This window comes from Hyla sarda, chromosome 10 (genome assembly GCF_029499605.1).
Source record: "Hyla sarda isolate aHylSar1 chromosome 10, aHylSar1.hap1, whole genome shotgun sequence".
NCBI classification, from domain to species: Eukaryota; Metazoa; Chordata; class Amphibia; order Anura; family Hylidae; genus Hyla; species Hyla sarda.
In genome coordinates this window covers 25,861,484-25,886,443 of record NC_079198.1, presented here as the reverse complement: position 1 = coordinate 25,886,443, position 24,960 = coordinate 25,861,484, and the positions used below count along the sequence as shown (strand labels likewise).

Genomic DNA, 24,960 nt, shown 5'->3' with positions numbered 1-24,960 from the left:
CCAAAGGAGAAGGTAACCCTGGTACAGGTAAAGTGTACAGAACATGTTGTACCTCCCTGTACTGTTGGGCGCGCTACCAAACACCAGTCAGTGCATACGCTTCAGTAATACAGGTAAAGAGTACAGAACATGTAATTCAGGTAGAAAACAGACATGGTGCACATCTACAATCTTGCACAATGATCTAATTGCTTCTCAGCATAATTTAAAAAAAACTAACAGGTTGTTAGTATAGACGTTTTGATCAAAAAGTACAAGCCCACTCGCCACGTCAAGGCCACCTATTTAGAGTGGGTCCCTAACGTCCCTAGCATAAAATGGCATAGCACTGGGCGGTGACCACCACCGCCGCGACACCAGTGCCCACGGGGGGAACAACCCACTGGCAGAGCGGCCCCAATGCCACTCAAACCAGTCCATGGGTCGCACGTCCCCGCAGACACGGCAGCAACGGATGCCGCACTGCACCACACCAGTGTGAACAGGGTGTAATAGCTCACTTACCATGCTCTCCCAGTCAGACTGGGAGGCTGCTAGGAAAGAAATGGCCCTTGTGTAGCTAACTACTACTTATATAGGGTTGGGCTGAGGGGGCGGGGATGAGTGCAGACAACATGTAAAAAAAAAAAAAAAAAAAAAAGAGGGGATAGAAAACAAAATGTGAATTCAGGTAGAAAATATATATACTAGTATATACTAACAACCTGTTAGTTTTTGAAATTATGCTGAGAAGCAATTAGATTATTGTGCAAGATTGTAGATGTGCACCATGTCTGTTTTCTACCTGAATTCACATTGGGAGAGATTTATCAAAACCTGTACAAAGGAAAAGTTGCCCAGTTGCCCATAGCAACCAATCAGATTGCTTCTTTCATTTTGCAGAGGCCTTGTTAAAAATGAAAGAAGTGAGCTGATTGGTTGCTATGGGCAACTGGGCAACTTTTCCTCAGGACAGGTTTTGATAAATCTCCCCCACTGTGATTTCTATCCCCTCCTTTTTTTTGTTTGAACATGTGTCTGCACTCTTCCCCACCCCCTCAGCCCAACCCTAAATAAGTAGTAATTAGCTACACAAGGGCCATTTCTTTCCTAGCAGCCTCCCAGTCTGACTGGGAGAGCATGGTAAGTGAGCTATTACATCCCTGTTCACACTGGTGTGGTGCTGTGCGGCGTCCGTTGCGGCCGTGTCTGCGGGGACGTGCGACCCATGGACTGGTTTGAGTGGCATTGGGGCCACTCTGCCAGTGGGTTGTTCACCCTGTGGGCACTGGTGTCGCGGCGGTGGTGGTCGCCACCCAGTGCTACGCCATTTTATGCTAGGGACGTTAGGGACCCACTCTAAATAAGTGGCCTTGACGTGGCGAGTGGGCTTGTACTTTTTGATCAAAACGTATATACTAACAACCTGTTAGTTTTTTTAAATTATGCTGAGAAGCAATTAGATCATTATACAAGATTTTAGATGTGCACCATGTCTGTTTTCTACCTGAATTCGCAGAACATGTAATACCTCCCTGTACTGTAGGGGGCGCTACAAGACATCACAGATCTGGACTGCCCGTAACATTGTATGTTGAGTCTGGTTTCAACTTGCAATGGTCCAGAAAAGACCATTGTATGTTGAAACTATTGTATGTTGAGGCCATTGTAAGTTGAGGGATCACTGTACCTCGAATGAACTGCATCAATGCCGTGTGAACTTAGCTTTACTCTGCAATGTGTTGTTTCTCTATTGTTCCTTCTAAATATTTGTATTTATTCTCTACTGGGATAAAAAAAAAAAATTAAATTAAATTAAATAAAACTTTACTCACCCCTGATATTTGTGACTTAGATGGTGCTTGATCTGTAATAAAAGACAACTAGTGATTCACCCAAGGCACAGGAACAACTGTGTGCCAAATGGGCGTTATCTGGAAAAAGTACAAATTATTTGGTAAATTTTCAGCACATTCACCCTCCCAAACCAGGGTAGGAAATCAAATTGAATTTGTTTTAACAAAGGAATGTGTGCACCATATAAAGGGGGTTATCCCAACATTAAAACGTATCCCCCATCCACAGGATAGGACACAATGACAATGACTGGGATCCCTTGACTCTTGAATGAATGGCCGCACACATGCACTGCCAACCGCTCCATTCACTTTTTATGAGACGGCCGAGTAAAGCGCTTGTACTATGGATTCTTCCAGGGGAAATGGTTTTAGTCATAGGTCATTTCTGTAACAAATATGGTGCCGAACCATCTGCAGAAGGTTAAATACTTGCCGCCTATTTCTACACAGCGTTACTTCAATGAGTTACACTCTTATCAGCCTGACAGGATTGGTTCTGGGTAGATATACATCTACCGTAGATAAGATTCTTGGAAATTGTAGTTATGAAAACTTGTGTTTTGCCCCCGGTCATTATGTTCTTAGTAACTATAAACACTTGTTCTAATCTCCCCACCGAGACCAAAGAGTCATTGTAAGTCCAGATCTTTCACAGTCTAATAGTTATTTTCGATTTAAAAGGGTTCTCCGGTGCTTAGACATCTTATCCCCTATCCAAAGGATAGGGGATAAGATGCCTGATGGCGGGAGTTCCGCCGCTGGGGACCCAGGTGATCTTGCACGCGGCTCCCTGTTTGTAATCAGTCCCCGGAGCGAACACGCTCCGGGGACTGATTACAAACGGGGTACCGCGTGCAAGATCACGGGGGTCCCCAGCGGCGGGACTCCCGCCATCAGGCATCTTATCCCCTATCCTTTGGATAGGAGATGAGATGTCTATTATTCGGAGAACCCCTCTATATGTAAGTATGGTTGGGGGTGACATTATATGGTAGATACTGCAAAATAAATAGACGGATATGTAATGCACACTGCAGGTTTCCAAGTATCAACAGACAAGAATCTGACTTCTATTCCAATAGTTCATTCTTTATATCCTTAGCCCAAATCTGCAAAGCAGCTACTGCAAATGTTGGCCAATGGCAACCTAAACCGGACCCAGCATCCAACAGACGCTAATGCAACTTCATCCCGATCACATGCTGTTTTCCAGGTAAGGTTTTTTCTTCTTCTCCATTTTGATTCTTTTATATAATTTGTATAGTCATGGATAACTTCACCTATAAACCTGGGAAATGCTGTGGATTTTACCTGCAGATCTGTGTAGGTAAAATCCCTAGTAAAATACAATAGCAGGTAAGTTAATATCATTTTGTGGGCCTTGGCCGCATGTTCTGCACAGGAAACGAAGGGTGTCGTGGATTCTCACTGTGAATTTCACCACTTTCAGGTTAAGCAGAATTTTTTCTATACAAATCCACAGCAAATTCAACATTTTTATTTCAGAGACTGTTCTGCAAATTCCATCCTTGTTATATTGAAAGTAGTGAAATTTGCAGTAAAAATCTGGCACTTGTAAAATTTTATTTGTTTTAGTGTCTTATGTTCCATGTCAATTTATTCTCAATGTAGAAGCAGTAGAAGTCTGTTTTTACACCAGCGTCATAGGTTATTTAAAAAAGGGTCCATGATGGGTATAATGTATGACTATTGTAACTGATCCTGTTTACATAGGGGATTTCATTTTATTATTATTATTATTTTTTTTGTACTGGGCATAAAGTTCTAATGTTATGCCCATCATGGACAATAAAAACCGATTATACCAGGGTAAACACATTTAGGGGAATAGGTCTTTTTAACATTGTTTTTAAAATATGTGCCACAAACTGAAAACATTTGCAACTGTATACAAATCCTAACCTGTGAAAGGGGTACTCCGGTGGAAATTTTTTTTTTTTTTAATCAACTGGTGCCAGAAAGTTAAACATTAAACATTAAAAAAATCTTTACCCTTCCAGTACTCGTTAGCAGCTGTATGCTACAGAGGAAATTATTTTCTCTTTGAATTTCTTTTTTGTCTTGTCCACAGTGCTCTCTGCCCGTATCATGAACTGTCCAGAGCAGGAGAAAATCATCATAGCAAACCTCTCCTGCTCTGCACAGTTCCTGACACGGACAGAGGTGTCAGCAGAGAGCACTGTGGACAAGACAAAAAAGAAATTCAAAAAGAAAATAATTTCCTCTGTAGCATACAGCTGCTAATAAGTACTGAAAGGATTAAGATTTAAATAGAAGTCATTTATAAATCTGTTTAACTTTCTGGCACCAGTTCATTAAAAAAAAGTAGAAAAAAAAAATTCCACCGGAGTACCCCTTTAAGTATGCCATGGAACAGGCCCAGGAGTTAAGCCTGCTCCACATAAGATGGATGCTGGATGTTTACTACAGCGAATGATTACCATTAGTAGCCAACATAGGGGATTACTCGGATCCTGGCTATTTAAAGGAAATCTGTCACCAGTGCCACCTGCACTAACCTGTCTGTACCAACAAGTAGTGCAGGTGACACTGATGACAACTGTACTCTCCTTGTCCGGGTCTGTGGCGGGGATCTCCGGTATCTTCACTCTGGGCACCAGCTTGGGGCATGGGCGGAGCTTAATGACGTAACCGCTGCGGCCCAGAACCCTGCAGAAAGCAGCAGCATCTTGGGGCATGGGCAGAGCTTAGTGACATCACCACTGCTGCTCTCTGCTGGTTCCCTGGTCCTGGGAACAGCAGCGGTTACGTCATTAAGCTCCGCCCGTGCCCCAAGCCGGTGCCCAGAGTGACGATACCAGAGAAGATTACCGGAGATCCCCGCCACGGATCGGGACAAGGTGAGTACCATTGTCATCAGTGTCACCTGCACTACCTGTCGGACAAGTTAGTGCAGGTGACACTGGTGAAAGATTTCCTTTGAAGGAGTACTGCAGCAATAGACAACTCCTGCGCATAAGGGATAAGTGTCTGATCGCGAGGGTCCGTACAGGGACCCGGCACACCCACAGCTCTGCGCAGCTATTGCTCATGTCATCAACCTCCCTGAAGTCAACAGACACGCCCCCTCCATTCAGCTCTATGGGAGAGGCGGGGATGCATGAAAGTTGCATCTCCACCTCTCCGATGGAGATACATGGAGGGGGCATGTCGGCCACAGCGTCATGCTGCGCCCGGGGAGAGCACGGGGAGAGCCGCAGCAGAGCCGAGGCCCCGTATAGGAGATTGCGGGGGTCCCAGCTTTCAGACACCCTGTGATCAGACCCGTATCCCCTATCCTTATCTATCGCTGCAGATCTCCTTTAACTCCCTCCATGTCAATCGTACTCCTTCAGTCACCTCTCCCTCCCCCCACAATGAGATTAGTAAAATGACAATGCACTGCAATACATTAGTATTGTACAAAAGTGATCACACAATCGCATATTCATGTCATGACTAAAACTTCAAATTAAGAAAAAAAAATTTAAAACACCCACCTTTCCTATTTTATCATATTAAAATAAACTAAATCAATGATAAAATGTAACATTTTTTTTCTTGCATGGTGAACCCTATAAGACAGTATTTCTCAAGCGCGGTCCTCAAGCGCCCCCAACAGGTCATGTTTTCAGGATTTCCTTAGTCTTTCACAGGTGATATAATTGTGGTGATGTCTGATTCACTGACCACAATTATATCACCTGTGAAAGACTAAGGAAATCCAGAAAACATGACCTGTTGGGGGTTCTTGAGGACCGCGCTTGAGAAAAGTGATAATAAAGTAATTAGTGGACTTTGGGGAAAAAAACTACACCTAATTCCTCATACATTTTATGTCAAAAGAACAAAAAAAAAAAGTAATGGCCCCTAGAAGGTGAGAAGGAAAAATGAAAATTGACTGTCTTTATTCCCTTAATGACACATGACATTTATATTTATCATGGGGCCGTTAAAAGTGTACTTCGCCCCTAGAAATCTTATCCCCTACCCCGCCCCCCACGATCTGGCATTGGTTTAGTGTCTGGTTCAGTGCCGGAGGCTCGTGACGTCACGGCCACGCCCCCTCAATGCAAGTCTATGCAAGACCGTGACAATGGATCACGCCCCGTCCCATAGACTTGCATTGAGGGGGCATGGCCGTGACGTCACGAGCGGGGCGTGACTGTGACGTCACAAGCCTTCGCATCGCCAGTCATCCAGCATGGAGTGAAGTTCACTCCGTGCCCTGGATGTCTGGGGTGCCACAGCCGAGATCATGGGGGTACCTAGCTGCAGGACCCCTGCGATCAGACATCTTATCCCCTATCCTTTGAATAGGGGATAAAATGGTTAGGAGCTGAGTTCCCCTTTAAGGGTACGTTCACACACGCTGATTTTTTTTGCGGGTTTCCCGCTGCATATTTGAAAGGGGGCAGGCTCTTCTCGGCTGTCCGCAGCAGATTTTCTGCGGCGGAATTTACTATGGCGAAAATCCGCCGCAGTCCCTACTGACTTCAATGGTGCTTGCGGCGGATTTTCCGCATCGTAAATTCCGCCGCGGAAAATCTGCTGCGGACAGCCGAGAAGAGACCACCCCCTTACAAATACGCAGTGGGAAACCCGCAAAAAAATCAGCGCGTGTGAACGTACCCTAAGGGTGTATTGATAGGGGGGCTGATCCATTGTCATGGTCTTTGTTAGGCACCCATAGCTGCCGTCCTCTGATACTTCCTGCCGTACCAATAGATTGTAGAAGTAATGTCCTGCATTGATCTGTACGAGCAACCGATTATCTGCTAATAAAAGTCCACTAGGGGAATAAATAAGATCAAGTTTAATTTGAATCATGCCCCCTCCCCCCTTTACCCATTTTGATATAAACACAAAACCTATTTGGTATCAATGCCTGTTGAATTATGGGAAATATTAAAACATAATGGTAGTGAATGAGGTTAATTTATGTGTTTTTTTTTTTTTGTTTGTTTGTTTTTTCACATCACATTCCAGAAAAAAATTGAATAAAAAGCAGTCAATAAGTCCCATTTACCTTACAATGGTAACCATAAAAACTACAGATCAACGTCCAAGTTTTTAGTGATTAGTGGGGGTCTGAGTGTCAGATTTTTTTGAAACTTTAGTTGCTTTTACATCATTCACTGTGCAGCAAAAACGTACATTTTCCCTTTATCACAACAATATCCAATTCTTATAATTTTAATTATATTTTACAACTTTAAATCGCCACATTCTGACCCCTATAATTTATTTATTATTATTTTTTTTTTGTATGACTGTTAGGGCTAAATAAGCCCTAACACAGTCAAAAAAAAAACTGAAACTTATAGGGGTCCGAATATGGCGATTTAATGCAAATTAAAAACATTATTATTTTTATTTTTTTTAAATGGTAAAATATAATGAAAACTATATGAATTGGATATTGTTGTGATAAAGGGAAAATGTACGTTTTTGCTACACAGTGAATGATGTAAAAGCAACTAATGTTTCCAAAAAACTGACGTTCTCAGACCCCAACTAATCACTAAAATGTTTTTCTAAGCTGTACACTGCTCTCAGTGTAGAGCCCTGCAGGGACGGGTACTGCTGAATGTTCATTTTAGCTATCGTGTTCTCTGCACCAACACCATCACCGATTAAATCTTTTGACATGTCAGAAGTTTTTTAAGCTTTAGGTACGCCTCCGGAGATTTCAGTGCAGCAGTCTTCAATGTGATTCTGCTGCACTTTGCACGCTGCAGAATTTCTGTCATGGCAATCCATCTGCAGAATTCTGCCCAGAACTGCATTGCCTTCAATGGGGATGGCACATGTTGGGGCTTTTATATCGCTGATTCATTCTGTTGGCACCTGCTGCATGAGGAATCTCTGGGTGGGAAATTCCGTAGTGTGCATGGGTCCTTTTAAAGGGCAGGTCTAATGCAAATAAAAAAAAAAAAATAACAAAAAAATGAAATTAATAAAAAAAAAAATCTATCTGTTTGTGTCTACAGCACCTATGTAGATCTATGTGTGTCCATGGCTACAGACTACAAACAAACCCTGTGCCATATGATCCTACAGCCATGTTCTCTTATCCTACTTCTTTCTAAGTCAGTGTTTCCCAACCAGGGTGCCTCCAGCTGTTGCAAAACTACAACTCCCAGCATGCCCGGACAGCCAAAGGCTGTCCGGGCATGCTGGGAGTTGTAGTTTTGCAACAGCTGGAGGCACTCTGGTTGGGAAACATTGTTCTAAGTATTAAAAGTAAGGCTGGGTTCACACCACGTTTTTGCAATACAGTTCCCGTATCAGGTTTTTGATTTAAAAAAATAAATAAATAAATAAAAAATAAAAAGGATCAAAACCGGATTAAACTGTATCAAAACGTGTGTACAAATTTTAATCCGTATACAGTTTGAAAAATGATGTCCGGTTGCATCCGTTTTTTAAGAAAAAAAAAAAAAAGTTAAAGTTTTTCACTTGTTTGATTGGAATTTCAAGAAAAAATAAGACTGTGCAAAGTCAAAAGTCGTATGGTGAAAACCGGATGGAACCGCGCGCACATACGGTTCTGTACGGTTCCCATTGACTCCCATGTTTAAAAAAAAAAAAAAAAAAGTTTTAATACGTTTTTTCTTCTATTAAAAAATCTTAATCCTTTCAGTAATTATGAGCTTCTGAAGTTAAGGTTGTTCTTTTCTGTCTAAGTGCTCTCTGATGACACCTGTCTCGGGAACCGCCCAGTTTAGAAGCAAATCCCCATAGTAAACCTCTTCTAAACTGGGCGGTTCCCGAGACACGTGTCATCAGAGAGCACTTGGACAGAAAAGAACAACCTTACCTTCAGAAGCTCATAAGTACTGAAGGGATTAAGATTTTTTAATAGAAGTAATTTACAAATCTGTTTAACTTTCTGGGGCCAGTTGATATATATCAAGTTTTTTCCTGGATAACCCCTTTAAATGTGAGTGCAGGTGCAGTGACCCAAGGAAGAAAAAAAAAAAAAAATAAAAAAATAAAAAAATATATATATATATATATATATATATATATATATATATATATATATATATATACGCCCACTTTTACAAAACTGACGTGAACAGTGTAAACCGCGACACAAAGCTCTTTGAAAATGTGGTCGATACTTTTTGGTGCAAAATTGATCTTTTTGGGCGCAAAATTCTTTGATAATCTCCCCCAGTGAATGTATGGTGCAGACAGATGTGCCAGGACACCCTTTACTGTACATTTACAGTACACTCCAGGGTCATGGTCGACATCATTGAAAAAGCCAGTCCTGGCTGTGTGTAACACCTTAAATACGTCCACAATCTACCGTATATACTCGAGTATATACGGTAGTTGCATTCACATCTGTTGTTATTGTGCCACAACACTCAATGTTTTTATAGGCTTCAACTAGGGATGCACCGAAATTTCAGCTGCTCGATATTATGTTCCAAAAATGCCTCTGAGTGTTTACAGCTAAGGGGATTTCCTGCCGATAATTTCGATGGGCGTGGCCTAAAATAGGGGCGTGGTTTTAAACTTACACTCACCTCACACCGGTGCTACACCCCAATGTCTTGCCCGGCAGAGCTTCTATATATCTCTCCCCCTGCTGCGCTATATAAGTCTATATAACCGGTCTTAACGGATGAATATGCCCGTTATTTTGACGGAGGTTATTCAGCCGTTAGCACCCGTTATTATACATCCATTTGTACACAGAAAACAGATGTTTAATAACGGATGAATACTCAGTGTGAAAGGAGCCTTAAAGTTTAGATCACCCCCCCCCCCTTTTAAAAAAAATAAATAAAAATAAACCTATTTGGTAACGCTGCATGCATAAATGTCCGAACGATTAAAATGTAATGTTAATGAAACCGCACGATCAATGGCGTAAATGTAAAAAAAATAAAATTAAAATACAAACTGCCAGAATTGCAGATTTATGTTCATTTAATGTAGCGGAAAATAAAAGTAATCCAAAAAGTCCCCATCAAAATAAAAATGGTACTGATAAAGAATACAGATCACAAAAAAATACAGCGCAAAAAAATTTGCCCCAATACAACCCCATATATGGGAAAAATAAGAACGTTATAGGGGTCAGAAAATAACATTGTAAGCATACTGGGGGAGATTTTTCAAAACCAATGGGAGGCAAATTTGCCCAGTTGCCCATAGCAACCAATCAGCTCGCTTCTTTCATTCTTAACAAGGCCTGTGCAAAATGAAAGAAGCGATCTGATTGGTTGCTATGGGGAACTGGGCAGCTTTACCTCTCCACAGGTTTTGATAAATCTCCCCCACTGTTTTTTATTTTCTATTTTTTTTTATTTTTTTTTTTAAAGATATAAGGGGGAGATTTATCGGAACGTGCTGAGGAAAAATGGAGTAGTTGCCCATAGCAACCAATCGGATAGGTGTGTGCCCTGGAGTCCAAGCCCCGTATGGGTTCTGGTGTCACCTTCAAGGACATCAGTAACTAAAAAATTCTGATAATACAATTTTACAAAAAACTATATTGAAAAAAAAGTGGGCGGGGCAATGCAGTTTCGATTTCCGGCCAAGCACAGCCTAAATTTTCTGCTTCCTCCCAAAATTTCCCTTTCGGTGCGTCCCTAGCTTCAACCAATATTTCATATCATCCATAGTAAAACCAAGCTATCCCGACCAGTGACCGCAATTCTTGTTTTTCTCCATCTAGATTTATGTCAAGCAGCAAGATCGTACGGCCAGCATCAGCCAGGACATTCGCATGGCTAAAATGAGCCTTATTGATCTGGCCGGATCAGAACGAGCGTCATCCACAAACGCCAAAGGCGAGCGCCTCAGAGAGGGCGCCAACATCAATCGTTCCCTGTTGGCTCTTATAAATGTCATTAACGCGCTGGCTGATGCCAAGGTACCCGCTGTCCCTTAGACTTGCCTTTGGTGCTTGATGCTGATTCTTTTCATATGAGAACAATTCCTGTTGTGTGTCTTGTTGTGTTTTGAGCCTCATGAAAAGCCTTCAGTGTCTGGTGTGTATTAATGTAATCTGCAGTTCCTGGGCACAAAGCAAACACAAAGTAATCTTTTTCCTTATGTCAACCATTCGGACACTTGGCGCAGATTTGTTGTGTTTATGTTGGGATGTTCCACGACTAAAGGGACAACATAACATCATGTGTAACACATGGTTCTTGTTTGTCATTTCTTATTTCCGTCAGGAGTCTAGAACTCCCAAGAATTCTGTTTGGAGACTTCCTATACAAACTATTATCCTATAAATATTTCTTACGGTACTTTCTTCCTTCTCCAATGTAGAGGAATCTTTGTTTAGATTTAACAATCTGGTCTTGGCTGGTATACCCAGGTAGACCATTCTTTAATTTTATTAAAGGGGTTTTCCCTCTTTACAGTGATCCCTCAACTTACAATGGCCTCAACATACAATAGTTTCACATACAAAGTCTTTTTCTGGACCATTGTAACTTGAAACCAGACTCAACATACAATGTTACAGAAAGTCCAGATCTGTGAAACATGTCAATCGCTGGAAGAATGGACCAATCAGAATAGACATTCCCTGGTAAAACCCCGTATTACTGAAGTGCATGCACTGACTGGCTGTCTGACAGCGCCCCCTACAGTACAGGGAGGTATTACATGTTCTGTACTCTTTACCTGTGCCAGGGTTAGCTGCTCATTTGGACACCAGTTAACGGCGGCTCCATGATACTTTTTTAGGACACTGTGTTTACTGTACAGGACCCTGAAGAAGCTCCTGTCCTCTACATAGACCAGTGTTTCCCAACCAGGGTGCCTCCAGCTGTTGCAAAACTACAACTCCCAGCATGCCCGGACAGCCTTTGGCTGTCCGGGCATGCTGAGAGTTGTAGTTTTGCAACAGCTGGAGGCACCCTGGTTGGGAATCCCTGACATAGACCGTGATTTACAGCTCCCAGCAGATCTTTCTTACTTTTATATGTAAGGACTTGTTTTATCTATATTAGTTATCTACTTATTTTTCTTTAATCCTCACTTTTTTCCTATTTTTGGATGACATTTTTGGTGGCTTCAGAAACAATTACCAGGTTTCCATAGAGTTCTGGTCTCAACATACAATGGTTTCAACATACAATGGTCGTCCTGGAACCGATTAATATTGTAACTTGAGGGACCACTGTAGTAGGTGCTCGCATCCTTCTGATCAGTGGGGGGTCCCAGTGCTAAGACCTCTAGGACATTCTTCAATGTTTCCCTGCACATCAAAGCTCCTGGTCACCCACTCTGCAGGGGAATGCAACAGCACTAAGCTGTCCATACACATTAGATACCTGTTATTTGATTTTTGGAGGAATTCGATGACCATCCAATATGTATGGTGACCTCACGACTCTTCCTGGATGATAGATGTTGGGGGAGATGAGGATCAGGCAGTTGAACCTTGTTGATCCTTTTGTTCCTAGGAAGACAAGCTTCCGCCAAAGGTGTCAGCCAGAGGCTTTTTCCCTTTTTCACATTAAGGGTGCGTTCACACTGAGTAATTCAAGAGGAATTTACTCGAGTAATTCCTCTTGAATTCTCCGCTCCAAATTAATGCACATCCCCTCTTCCCATTGACTTTAATGTTATTTCTGCTGTCCTGTTCACACTGCAGAAATTCTGCTAGAAGAATTCCGACGCTGAATTCCTTTCCGCTTGAAGAAAGGACATGTTCATTCTTCAAGCGAAATCCGCTAGCAGAATCCAATAGAAGTCAGCGGTAAAAAAAAAAAAAAATCTGCCCGACATTGTTTTCAAGTGGAATTCGGAAAAGTAGATTAAATAGCCTCCTCATTCATTCCTCTTCATTTCCGCATGGAAATTCCACTTGAATTCCACTCGATGGAGAAGGCAACAACTTCCTGACCAAAATTATTCCTGGTGAATTCCTCTTGAATTACTCAGTGTGAACGCACCCGAACAGCACAACATGCAGGCTTAGCTAATGTGTATTGGTGGATCTGGGAAGATAACCTGTTGGTCAGTTGAGCATTTGGATGACAGCTATAATCTGTATATGGCCAACTCTATTCCCTTTAGTGGAGCTGTGTTAAAATTCCCTACACTGTGGGTGGTTGGAAGTGCTTCTTTCTAGGAAAAAAAGCCAAAAATTAAATTTTTTTTATTTTATTTTTTCTTTCTTCTTCTTCTTTCTCCTGGGAAAGAAGAAAAGGGTCGAGCATTTTGGTTTTCAATATACCCTTTTAAAATAATGCCTTTGTCTCTAAACAAATGCCTTCAGAAGAGACTCAAGGACCCCCACACACATTAGATGGTTATCTGATCCCCTGAAATCGGTGTTGGGGGCTTTGACTTACATTCATCTAAGGTTTATTGGCACCATTCAGGACATGTCTCAGTCTATGATGAGAGTACCCCTTTAACTGTCTGAGCACATTTAAAGGGGGTACTCCGCTGCTCAGCGTTTGGAACAAACTGTTCCGAGCACTGGAGCCGGCGCCGGGAGCTTGTGACGTCATAGCCCCGCCCCTCATGACATCACGTCCCTCAATGCAAGTCTATGGGAGGGGGCCTGACTGCCGTCACGCCCCCTCCCATGGACTTGCATTGAGGGGGTGGGGCGTGACGGCATGAGGGGGCGGGGCTATGACGTCACGAGCTGCCGGCTCCAGCGTTTGGAACAGCTTGTTCCAAACGCTGAGCAGCGGAGTACCCGTTTAAAGTAAATGTGGTTATTTAATTTTCTTTTCTCTCCATCTTTATTAAACTGTCTTTTTTTCAGGAAAGTATATCTAATCGATACTTTCTATTGTAGAATAAGAAGGCTCACATCCCTTATAGGGACAGTAAACTAACCCGCCTTCTGAAAGACTCCATTGGAGGCAACTGTAGGACGGTGATGATTGCAGCCATCAGCCCTTCATGTCTAAGTTATGACGACACCTACAACACGCTCAAATATGCCAACCGGGCCAAAGAGATAAAACTGTCGGTGAGTAATTATTCTATTTATTTAGTGCTTTGACTTTGTCATGTAGCTACTGTATCTGTCATAATAGCTGAGTAGTATATAAAATCCTGCGGTGCCATGCAGAGCCAATCAGTGCTTGACATAATTTAATAATGAGTTGTATTATTAAGGACTCCCAGGAATAGGCCCTGGGCATGTGTTCTTGCCAGAAAGAGCCCTGCTGACACCTGAACAGGAAGCAGATAGTCTGTGGATTGCTCTTAGCATTAGACCAAATACAGAACCTATTAATATTCCTATTAATAAGTGCCAACTAAGGAGCGACCGATTATCGGTTTGGCCGATCTTATCGGCTGATAATCACGATTTTGGGCATTATCGGTATCGGCAATTGCCTTGCCGATAATGCCCCGCACCGCCCCCATTGCCTCCCCCGTCCCCGGTATTATAATTTCTGTTCCCGGGGTCCACGCTACTTCTGGCTCCTGCTGCGTCCTGGGTTACGCTGTGCACAATGACACGTGACGCGATGTGACGTCACCGCCAGTGCGCACAGTGACAGCTCAGGAGGACGCCACCGGAGCCAGATGTAGAGTGGACCCCGGGAACAGGTAATTACAAAACCGGGGATGGGGGAGGCAATGGGGCTGGGGCGGTGCGGTGGGGGGTGCGACGCGGCGGGGTGGTAGGGGGCGCGGAACGGCGGTGGGGGGGGGGGTTGCGATCGTGGTGGCGGTGATAGGACTCAGGACCCCCGGACAGGCAGGGGGAGAGTAGCGGGCGGCGGTCTCTGGCACTGCAAAAGCCACTGCAGTTCATTGATTTAAAGCGCCCGCTTTAAATCAATGATCTGCAGCGGTGTCGCAGGGGGATAAATAGCCGATAACTTATACCGGAATATCAGTATAAGTTATCGGCTATGGGCCCTAACCTCCACCGATTATCGGTCCTAAAAAAAAACGATATCGGTCGATCCCTAGTGCCAACACCTTAAAGGGGTACTCTGGTGGAAAACTTCCAAAAAGAAAAGAATTTCCTCTGTAGTATTCAGCAGATAAGTAGTACTGGAAGGATTAAGATTTTTTTTAATAGAAGTAATTTACAAATCTGTTTAACTTTCTGGCACCAGTTGATTTAAAAAAAAAAAAAAGTTTTCCACCGGAGTACCCCTTTAAGGGTTAGTTGTGCATTAATTCAAATGAGTGCAAGAATTTTAATATGAAGCATTTGTTAAAACTAAAATCCCAGGTAACCCCTTTTTTTTCAGTTCATTTATTTTCTCTTTGTTTTTCCTTGCTGTCTACAGCTGAAGAGCAATGTAATCAATTTGGACTGTCATATCAGCAAATACGCCGCCGTGTGTGAGGAGCTAAAAGCCGAGGTGAGGTTGTCGGTCTGTATATCTGAACTTCAGATTGTTGCAAGTCAGGTTGTGTTCACACTTTTTTAGATTACTGTGTAAAATTATCAATGGACTCAATGGAAAAACTGCAAATAATTTACACGCAGTTAAATTTTACAGCCGTAATTTTACAAGCGTAACGATAAGTGGACAGTCCTTGTTTTCAAAGTTTGTGTTTTTTTGGACCTTTTTTTTATTTAAATTTTTTTGCACGTTATTGGGTAATTTTTTGCTGAATTGCACATAGCCTAATTAGCTCCTGCCTGTCTGCTGCCTCAAGAGGTGGTCGGAAACAGCCGAAGCTCGGATGTTGCTCCATTTGTGTAACTGTAACTCTTGCCTAAAAACAAGCAAAAAATAAGATGTTACCGGTAAATGGCAAAAAAAAAACAAGTTTGCACGTTGCCTAACTGCAGCTGTCAATTCTTAAGTATTGTCTCTGCATTGCATAGGTAGCTGAACTGAAAGCTAAACTGCGTTCCTATGAAATGAAGGAATCCAATGAAGACCCTACTGAAGCCTCATCTCTGTGCCAAAGCCCTGTACAGGGAAAATCGCCCAGGTAATGTTCTTATTACGTTCATGCCTGAGAGTAATATGTAGGTCTGTAGTGTATTCTAAAAGGTGCTTATTTTAGAATCTAGATCATGTAACCCATTGCCGTAACTGTAAAATCCCTTGTGCTCACTAGAGCCTTTTGACCTGATCTACTTATGGGTTAGAAGAATTCACACTTGTATGAAAACTGCAGTTTTTTTTAAGCTGTTTTTATGAGCCAAAGTGAATCCAGCAGGATGGAGCGGCATAACACCTTCCTTTTTATATTTCTCTTTCTTTTAAATCCATGTCTTTGGCTCAAAAAATGAATTAAAAACTGGCACAAATACTGTAGTTTTTATCTGAAAATATGCACCCTCCACTCCTCCCTGTAAGGCCAGCGGATACAAGTTTGCATAGACCTGCACAGCGAAAAGGTCAGATTTGATTGACAGTCGTGGAGTGAGTGGAAGGCTACCACAAACTTCCCCGCTTATACCTAGCAATTGCAGTGTGTCTATGGGGTGAGACCCCTTGTGGGTGAATTTGAATATTTATGCGCACTGGGCACGTGAGCGCTTGCGCCCACTGAGTACTCACGTTACCAGGGTCCATGAATATTCAAATTCACCCGGCGGGCCTGCCTCCTGTGCGCAATTCATCGAAGAAAGAAGCAGATCTTCAAAGGGACACCGCTTCGGGCTAAAGGTACGTATCTTAGACAACAGACCCCATGTTCACCGGCACTATAACCCAGTGTATTGGATTTAGTGTGGGTGAACAGGATGACCGTTTTTCCTTTTAAAGGGGTACTCCGGTGGAAAACAATATTATTATTATTTTTTTTTTCATTTTTTTTTTTTTTTTAATCAACTGGTGCCATTTGTAAGTTACTTCTATTTAAAACATCTTAATCCTTCCTGCTGTGTGCTCTAGAGGAAGTTCTTTTCTTTTTTAATTTATTTTCTGTCTGACCTCTGCTGACACCTCTGTCCATGTCAGGAACTGTCCAGAGCAGGAGAGGTTTGCTAAGGGGATTTGTTCCTGCTCTGGACAGTTCATGACATGGACAGAGGTGTCAGCAGAGAGCACTGTGGTCAGACAGAAAATAAATTAAAAAAAGAAACGAACTTCCTCTGGAGTATACAGCAGCTGAGAAGTACTGGAAGGATTAAGATTTTTAAATGGTAGTAATTTACAAATCTGTTTAACTTTCTGGCATCAGTTGATTAAAAAATATATATAAAAATAGTTTTCCACTGGAGTACCCCTTTTAAGGTTACTCTGTGACAAGTGAGGGATGACCACAATGCAAATTCATTGCTTCCTTATAATAAACACCATGGAACCAAGGTCCATTCCAGGTCTACAGTCTAAATACTTACTAGATTTACCAGAGTGATTAGATAATCATTCTGCATTCTCATTTGCCATTATAAAACTGATGCAAAACATATATTTCTTAGCCATGTCCTGTGTGTTCTTCTTTCCACAGTAGTCGCAATCCCATTACCAGCTATCTTGTCCACCGCTCACATGTTTGTACTCAACCCCGTGCTCCTATCCCATCCACTGTTCCTCGTAATGACAGTAAGAGTCCGCCCATGGGATCTGGGACCATTTAACTGAAATGCGTTACATATGCATTAGCTGCAGGGCATAGGAAACATTTCTCCTTTAAGTTTTGTTCTCTCCCTTTTATTTCTGGCCATTAACATGGAATCTGGAACATGTAAAACAACAAAATAAAAGAAAAATGTATAAAATAAAAATGACAGGGTAAGCAGGGGGTGCTTAGCATTTGGCTTTGTTCTTTAAAAAAAAAAATATTAATTTTAGATTAAATTTTTTTCTTATTCCTGTTATTTCATGGAAAGTAGATTCCCAGCTGAGTAATATGGCTCTCCTCTTTTGTGCCCATCTTTAAATGGTTTAGTCGGGGGGGTAACTTATTTATTTATTTTAAGTTGTTTTCGTAACCGAGGCGGCACATTGTGTTTTTTATGTTATTTGAAAGTTGCTAAACTACCTAATAATGTAGCAAGATCAACGTATTGTTTTACACCCCTCTTTCCCCCACAGCCGCCATATTGGTCTATGGACTTTCCCTAGTTGTATAGTGGAGATAGATGAAGCAGCTTCTGGTGTACGGTTACTTACTTACTGTACTGTCTTTATACATTGTGTTGTTTAGGGTGTTTTTACACCACGTTTTCAGCCTACGGCTGCCGGATCCGTCTGGAGGTGGGGAAAACCGTGCGCTCTAGTACCCCAGTAGGACTGGCGCTGAAATTCATTGACTTTAATGATCCGACCGGTGTCAGCATTTGAATCCGGTCGGCTCATTTTCGACCCATATCCGGTAGGGATGTAAGAAAAAATCGATTCGCGCGATTATCGCGATTTTTTGTTCCGCGTTACTGAATCGATTTTAAAATTCTGAGAATAGATTTTTTTTTTTTTTTTTTTTAGAAATTATTATAATTAACATTTACTGTATTTCACTCACTGAGTCACAGTCCTATTTGTCTGTCTTATTTTTTTTTATAACACTTAAATTCCTGACCACTAGTTGTACCTGTTATCAGCTCTGTCCCACTCTCAGGCTGCTACCGCGAGACTACAGACTCAGAACAAACAGGAAGGAGAACGTACACACTCACAGGACAACTCTCGCGGGATCTTGTTCTTTCTCAGCTGCGAGTCGCAGCTGAGAAAGAACAAGATCCCACGAGAGTTGTCCTGTGAGTGCGTACGTTCTCCTTCCAGTTTGGTCTGAGTCTGTAGTCTCGCGGTAGCTGCTGCAGAGTGAAAGCTGCATCAACATGGCTGGCAATGAAAAAGAGATCCGGGACGCGCAGGGGAGTTATAAGGCGGGCATTTGGACTCATTTTGGATTCTACAATAAATCGCCAACATGACAGTATCGCGATATATCGAATCGCCACCCTGATATCGCGAATCGAATCGCCAAATTATTGGCGATTCACACACCTAGTATCCGGTTTTCTGGCCGGACCTAAAACCGTGGTATACTACGGTTTTAGGTCCGGTCAGAAAACCGGATACGGGTTGAAAATGAGCAGACGTGGTTCCAGTCTGCTCATTAGTGAATGGATTTCAGCACCGGTCTGGCTGGGGTACGGGAGCGCACAGTTTTCCCCTCCCCCAGTCGGATACGGCAGCCGTAGCCTGAAAACCGAGTGAGAAAGCACCTTAGTCTTACACATATGAGCAGTATTCAGAAGTGCAGCTGCTGATTTGCTATTTGTGTGAAGTGACTGGTACGCGAGTCAAATAGATCCAGATGTTTTTACTTTTGGATTATTTGGTGGAGCAGGAATACTGACATCTTTATCAGGTGCGCGTCTGCTTCCCCCACATACGTTTCTCATGTAGTGTATCTCTTTACTGGCTAGAAACATCTGTGGAAAGGATTTAAATATATGTGTTCGTGTATGTAGATAAACTACAACTTGTCCAGCCATAAAATTAAAAATCATAAAATAAAATTAAAAATTATAAAATAAAATTAAAAATAAAAAAATGTAAGCCCATGTACAAATTCATTGATGAAAAATATAATTACAGGATAATGGAATGTGATTGAAAAATTTGTGTGATCCATATGACCAATTCCTATGGGGATAAATGGTCACTGTAATTTAAAAGTACTTTCTTCCATTTGATAGCCTATGTAATTCCTAATATATTTTGTAAATCACTTCCATTTACCATAAATGACTACTGACCTAATAAAAACAGCCCTAAAATCTTGGCCGCTAGGTGTCTCCCTTCTTCTGCTGTCCACTGCCTGTTCTGTCTCTAATAACAGAGATGCCCAGGACAAATTACAGGCAGTGGGGGTGGGGATTAGCATGAACTGTGTGCAGGAAAGAGCCAGAGAAAGCCCAGACTCTTCCTGAAAGCTGAGCTAGTCTGCCTGTTAAAGGGTACCTCTCATCAAATAAACTTTTGATATATTTTAGATTAATGAATGTTGAATAACTTTCCAATACCATGTTAATGAAAAATATGCTTCATTCTATTGTATTTTTTCCCGATCAGTCCTGTCAGCAAGCATTTCTGACTCATGCTGGAGTCCTAAACACTCAGAACTGCCAGCCTGCTTTGTTCACAGCCAAACAGGCTGTGAACAAAGCAGGCTGGCAGCTCTGAGTGTTCTCCTTTGTGAACAAAGCAGACTGGCAGCTCATAGTGTTTAGGACTCCAGCATGAGTCTGAAATGCTTGCTGCCAGGACTGGTAGGGAGACCCCTAGTGGTCATTTCTTCAAAGTGGAAAATTAAATAGAAAGAAGCATATTTTTTAATAACATGCAATTGTAAAGTTATTCTGCATACATTAACCTATAATATATCAAAAGTTTTTTTGATGAGAGGTACCCTTTAATGATGATCTACAAAGGTAAATCAAGGCTTTTTTCATCTCTCACCACCATCCTATTAGTACACCAATGCACCACATACTGAATATATCAGCAAGGAATAGAAAAAAAATCTTTATTGCACATATACAAGATAAAAGGTAGTATTAAAAATATTACACATAATCACATAAGACAGCGCCAGTACATACAGAGTATAAGTAGGGAGGCACAAGGAGATATAGCATATCAATAAAGGAATATGCAGGTCACAAAAAAGCAGCAATAACACTGAATACAGTACCAGAGACATGTGCAAAGGTAAGGTGCAGGAAGCACATAGACCTGATAGCAAATAACAGCAAGCAAAGTATAAGCAGAAACAATATCGTGCCAAATCCTACCTATACCTGACCCCCAACGACCATTTCGCGGTAACTCCGCTTCCTTAGGGGGCATGGCTAACCTAATGACATGGTCCCCCTTTATATATGCATCCTCCACCTATAGAGTACTTCATAGTATGAGCGACATTAGTATGGCCCAATAGAAAACGAAGATCTCCCTCTCACCTGTTATGATCATACGCCATCATGGCAGCGTTCTGTTCTTGTATATGTGCAATAAAGATTTTTTCTGTTCCTTGCTGATATATTCAGTGTGTGGTGCATTGGTGTACTAATAGGTGTTGGTGATTATATATGCACCATATTCTACTACTTTTGTAGAAAATCTCTATCGGGCAGCTGTCCCTTGTGTAAATAGGAGTGTACACACTTTATCCAGCACTATGTCATGGTATAGCAGTAAGTACTGTGTTATGCTGTGATTGACTAGGCAACTAAGGGAGGAAGTGCCTGTATGTGTACTAAAAAAATGGCTGTGCACCATGGATAAGGGTTTCGGAGGCTGTATAACTAAAATCGCCATTTCACCACTCTGAAGTGGGGAAGTGGTTAATCTACCAAAACCAGCCAGGTTTTTAATAAAATTTTTTGAAACAAAAGGTACTGCTTTGATATCAAGAAATTAGAAACTTTACAGAAACATTGCTGGTTTTCATGACTGCGTGAAAATCATTACAAACTTACTGAGCACTTTATGTGGATATTAAAGGGGTACTCCGGTGGAAAACTTTTTTTATTTATTTAATAATTTAATGAACTGATGCCAGAAAGTTAAACAGATTTGTAAATTACTTCTGTTAAAAAATATTTACCCTTCCAGTACTTTTTAGCAGCTGTATGCTACAGAGGAAATTCTTTTTTTTTTTTTTTTTTTTTATTTGTCTTGTCCACAGTGCTCTCTGCTGCCACCTCTGTCCATATCAGGAACTGTCCAGAGCAGCATAGGTTTGCTATGGGTATTTTCTCCTGCTCTGATACAGGCACCAGGTGTCAGCAGAGAGCACTGTGGGCAAGACAAAAAAAACAAATACAAAAAGAAAAGAATTTCCTCTGTAGCAAACAGCTGCTAAAAAGTACTGGAAGTGTAAAGATTTTTTTAATAGAAGTAATTTACAAATCTGTTTTAACCTTCCAGCACCAGTTGATTTAAAAAAAATAAAAATAAAATAAATGTTTTCCACCGGAGTACCCCTTTAGGGTCTATTCACACGTACAGTATTCTACGCATATTTGATGCGCAGGATTTGAAGCTGTGTTCAATCATTGAGTTTACTTTGAAATCTGCAGCGGAAAATCCTGCGCATCGAATCTGCGCAGAATACTGTACGTGTGAATAGACCCTTAGTATTACCTTACCCAAAATAGGCTCCATAGCCGTCATGGGATGTTTTCATGGGATGGTCGTGGTTCTGTTATTTTGGATGAGTCTCCTTTTTAAGATAAATAGTCTTTCTATTTCTTGACTCTCCATTGTCTTCTGTTTTGCCCCAGTTTGGAAGAGCCTTTAGATACATCGAGCCCAGAGCAAGGTTTTAAGAATCGTCTGCAATCCCTGAGCAAGTTGTCTTCAGAGCATTTACATCATAAGCGTCACTCCAAGAGGAAGAAAGAGAATCACGTAAGTGCATTCCTGTATGTATGGGATAACTGGGAGTGGGTAGTGCACGGTTTCCCAACCAGGGTGCCTCCAGCTATTGCAAAACTACAACTCCCAGCATGCCCGGACAGCCAACGGCTGTCCGGGCATGCTGGGAGTTGTAGTTTTGCAACAGCTGGAGGCACCCTGGTTGGGAAACACTGGTGTAGTGTGTGACCAGATCGTGATAAATTGCTTCATCCTCCTCATCAGTCCCAATCACACCGGTGTATTTGTGGTCAGGGACAAAGGGATGAACTCTTAGAATCTGATCTACTTCTAACATGTTTGTCTCTTTGAATATATAAATATATAGTTATAATGCATGTGTTGTTTTGCGCATGAATGCTGTATATTTTCCTAAAGTCATGGGGGGGAGATTTATCAAAACCAGTGCAGAGGAAAACTTGCCCCGTTGCCCATAGCAACCAATCAGATCGCATCTTTCATTTTTCACAGGCCTTCATAAAAATGAAAGACGCAAGCTGATTGGTTGCTATGGGCAACTGGGCAAGTTTTCCTCTGCACTGGTTTTGATAAATCTCCCCCATGGTGTACATATTGGATATATCTATAGCTCTCTATTGACAAAAGTAGTTAACTAACCCTATATTCAGCTCAGTTACCCCAACATAGTCCATAAGGTTGAAAAAAGACCAGAGTCCATCAAGTTCAACCCATAACCCTAATGAGTCCCTACTGAGTTGATCCAGAGGAAGGCAAAAAACCCTCATACTAGAGGTAAAAATTCCTTCCCGACTCCAAATATGGCATCAGAATAAATCCCTGGATCAAAGTTCTGTCCCTATAAATCTATTATACATAACCTGTAATGTTATTATTCTCCAAAAATACATACAGTCCCTTTTTGAACTCTTTTACAGAGTTCACCATGACCACCTCCTCCGGGAGAGAATTCCACAGTCTCGCTGCTCTTACAGTAAAGAACCCCCCGTCTGTGCTGGTGTAGAAACCTTCTTTCCTCTAGACGTAGAGGATGCCCCCTTGTTGTAGATACAGTCCTGGGTATAAATAGATCATGGGAGGGATCTCTGTACTGTCCCCTGATATATTTATACATAGTTATTAGGTCGCCCCTAAGCCTTCTTTTTTCTTAACTAAATAACCCTAAATCTGATAATCTTTCTGGGTGCTGTAGTCCTCCCATTTCCCGTATTACCCTGGTTGCCCGTCTTTGAACCCTCTCCAGCTCCACTATATCTTTCTTGTACACTGGTGTCCAGTACTGTACACAGTATTCTATGTGTGGTCTGACCAGTACTGTACACAGTATTCTATGTGTGGTCTGACCAGTACTGTACACAGTATTCTATGTGTGGTCTGACCAGTACTGTACACAGTATTCTATGTGTGGTCTGACTAGTGATTTGTGCAGCGGTAGAATTATTTCCTTGTCGTGGGCATCTATGCCCCTATTGATGCACCCCATGATTTTATTTGCCTTGGCAGCAGCTGCCGGACACTGGTCACTACAGCTAAATTTACTGTTAACGAAGACTCCAAAGTCCCTTTTCTTTAGCTTTAACTTATGGGGTTAAAGTTTAAAGAGGGGTTCTGGGTTACACAAAAGGACTTGTATGGGGTTAAAAGGGGTTATCTAGCCTTCTAACACTGATGGCCTATCCCAAGGATATGCCTTAAATTTTTATATTAGTAGGGGTCTGACTCCTACAGATCAGCTGTGTGAAGGTGATAATGTGTTTGCAATGTTTATATCTGCTCTTCTTCTGTGCAATGACTTTGTTTTTTACCTTTGTCCAATTCACTTAAATGGTACAACACTGCAGTATGTTGCACCGCCACTACTAACTGTATGACAATACAAGGACAAGGGGAAATACACATTGAAGAGGCTGCAGCACAAGCACTGCTGCCCCTTTAAACAGATGATTGCTAGAGGTGCCAAAAGAGGTGCCAATCTTTCTGGGTGCTGTAGTCCTCCCATTTCCCGTATTACCCTGGTTGCCCGTCTTTGAACCCTCTCCAGCTCCACTATATCTTTCTTGTACACTGGTGTCCAGTACTGTACACAGTATTCTATGTGTGGTCTGACCAGTACTGTACACAGTATTCTATGTGTGGTCTGACCAGTACTGTACACAGTATTCTATGTGTGGTCTGACCAGTACTGTACACAGTATTCTATGTGTGGTCTGACCAGTACTGTACACGGTATTCTATGTGTGGTCTGACTAGTGATTTGTATAGTGGTAGAATTATTTCCTTGTCGTGGGCATCTATGCCCCTATTGATGCACCCCATGATTTTATTTGCCTTGGCAGCAGCTGCCGGACACTGGTCACTACAGCTAAATTTACTGTTAACGAAGACTCCAAAGTCCCTTTTCTTTAGCTTTAACTTATGGGGTTAAAGTTTAAAGAGGGGTTCTGGGTTACACAAAAGAACTTGTATGGGGTTAAAAGGGGTTATCTAGCCTTCTAACACTGATGGCCTATCCCAAGGATATGCCTTAAATTTTTATATTAGTAGGGGTCTGACTCCTACAGATCAGCTGTGTGAAGGTGATAATGTGTTTGCAATGTTTATATCTGCTCTTCTTCTGTGCAATGACTTTGTTTTTTAGCTTTGTCCAATTCACTTAAATGGTACAACACTGCAGTATGTTGCACCGCCACTACTAACTGTATGACAATACAAGGACAAGGGGAAATACACATTGAAGAGGCTGCAGCACAAGCACTGCTGCCCCTTTAAACAGATGATTGCTAGAGGTGCCAAAAGTTGGACCCCCGCGG

The 24,960-nt window shown here is 41.9% G+C and overlaps 1 protein-coding gene and 1 long non-coding RNA gene across 4 annotated transcripts in view; one reads left to right on the top strand and one right to left on the bottom strand.

Moving 5' to 3' along the window:
• Positions 1-24,960, top strand: part of LOC130293950 (kinesin-like protein KIF18B) — a 78,665-nt gene that overhangs the window by 11,641 nt on the left and 42,064 nt on the right. For all 3 annotated transcript variants that reach the window (XR_008848332.1, XM_056543270.1, XM_056543271.1), the window contains exons 5-10: positions 2,941-3,051; positions 10,561-10,758; positions 13,660-13,836; positions 15,122-15,196; positions 15,670-15,779; positions 22,039-22,165. Coding sequence is in view for 2 of the 3 variants with exons in the window: in XM_056543270.1 (XP_056399245.1) it covers positions 2,941-3,051; positions 10,561-10,758; positions 13,660-13,836; positions 15,122-15,196; positions 15,670-15,779; positions 22,039-22,165 (798 nt within the window). In the remaining variant the exon portion in view is untranslated. The remainder of the gene's footprint in view (positions 1-2,940; positions 3,052-10,560; positions 10,759-13,659; positions 13,837-15,121; positions 15,197-15,669; positions 15,780-22,038; positions 22,166-24,960) is intronic.
• Positions 7,392-9,492, bottom strand: LOC130293951 (uncharacterized). Its single transcript, XR_008848333.1, has 2 exons — positions 9,404-9,492; positions 7,392-7,775 (listed from the first exon to the last, which is right to left on the bottom strand). It is a non-coding gene; the product is annotated as an uncharacterized LOC130293951 (long non-coding RNA).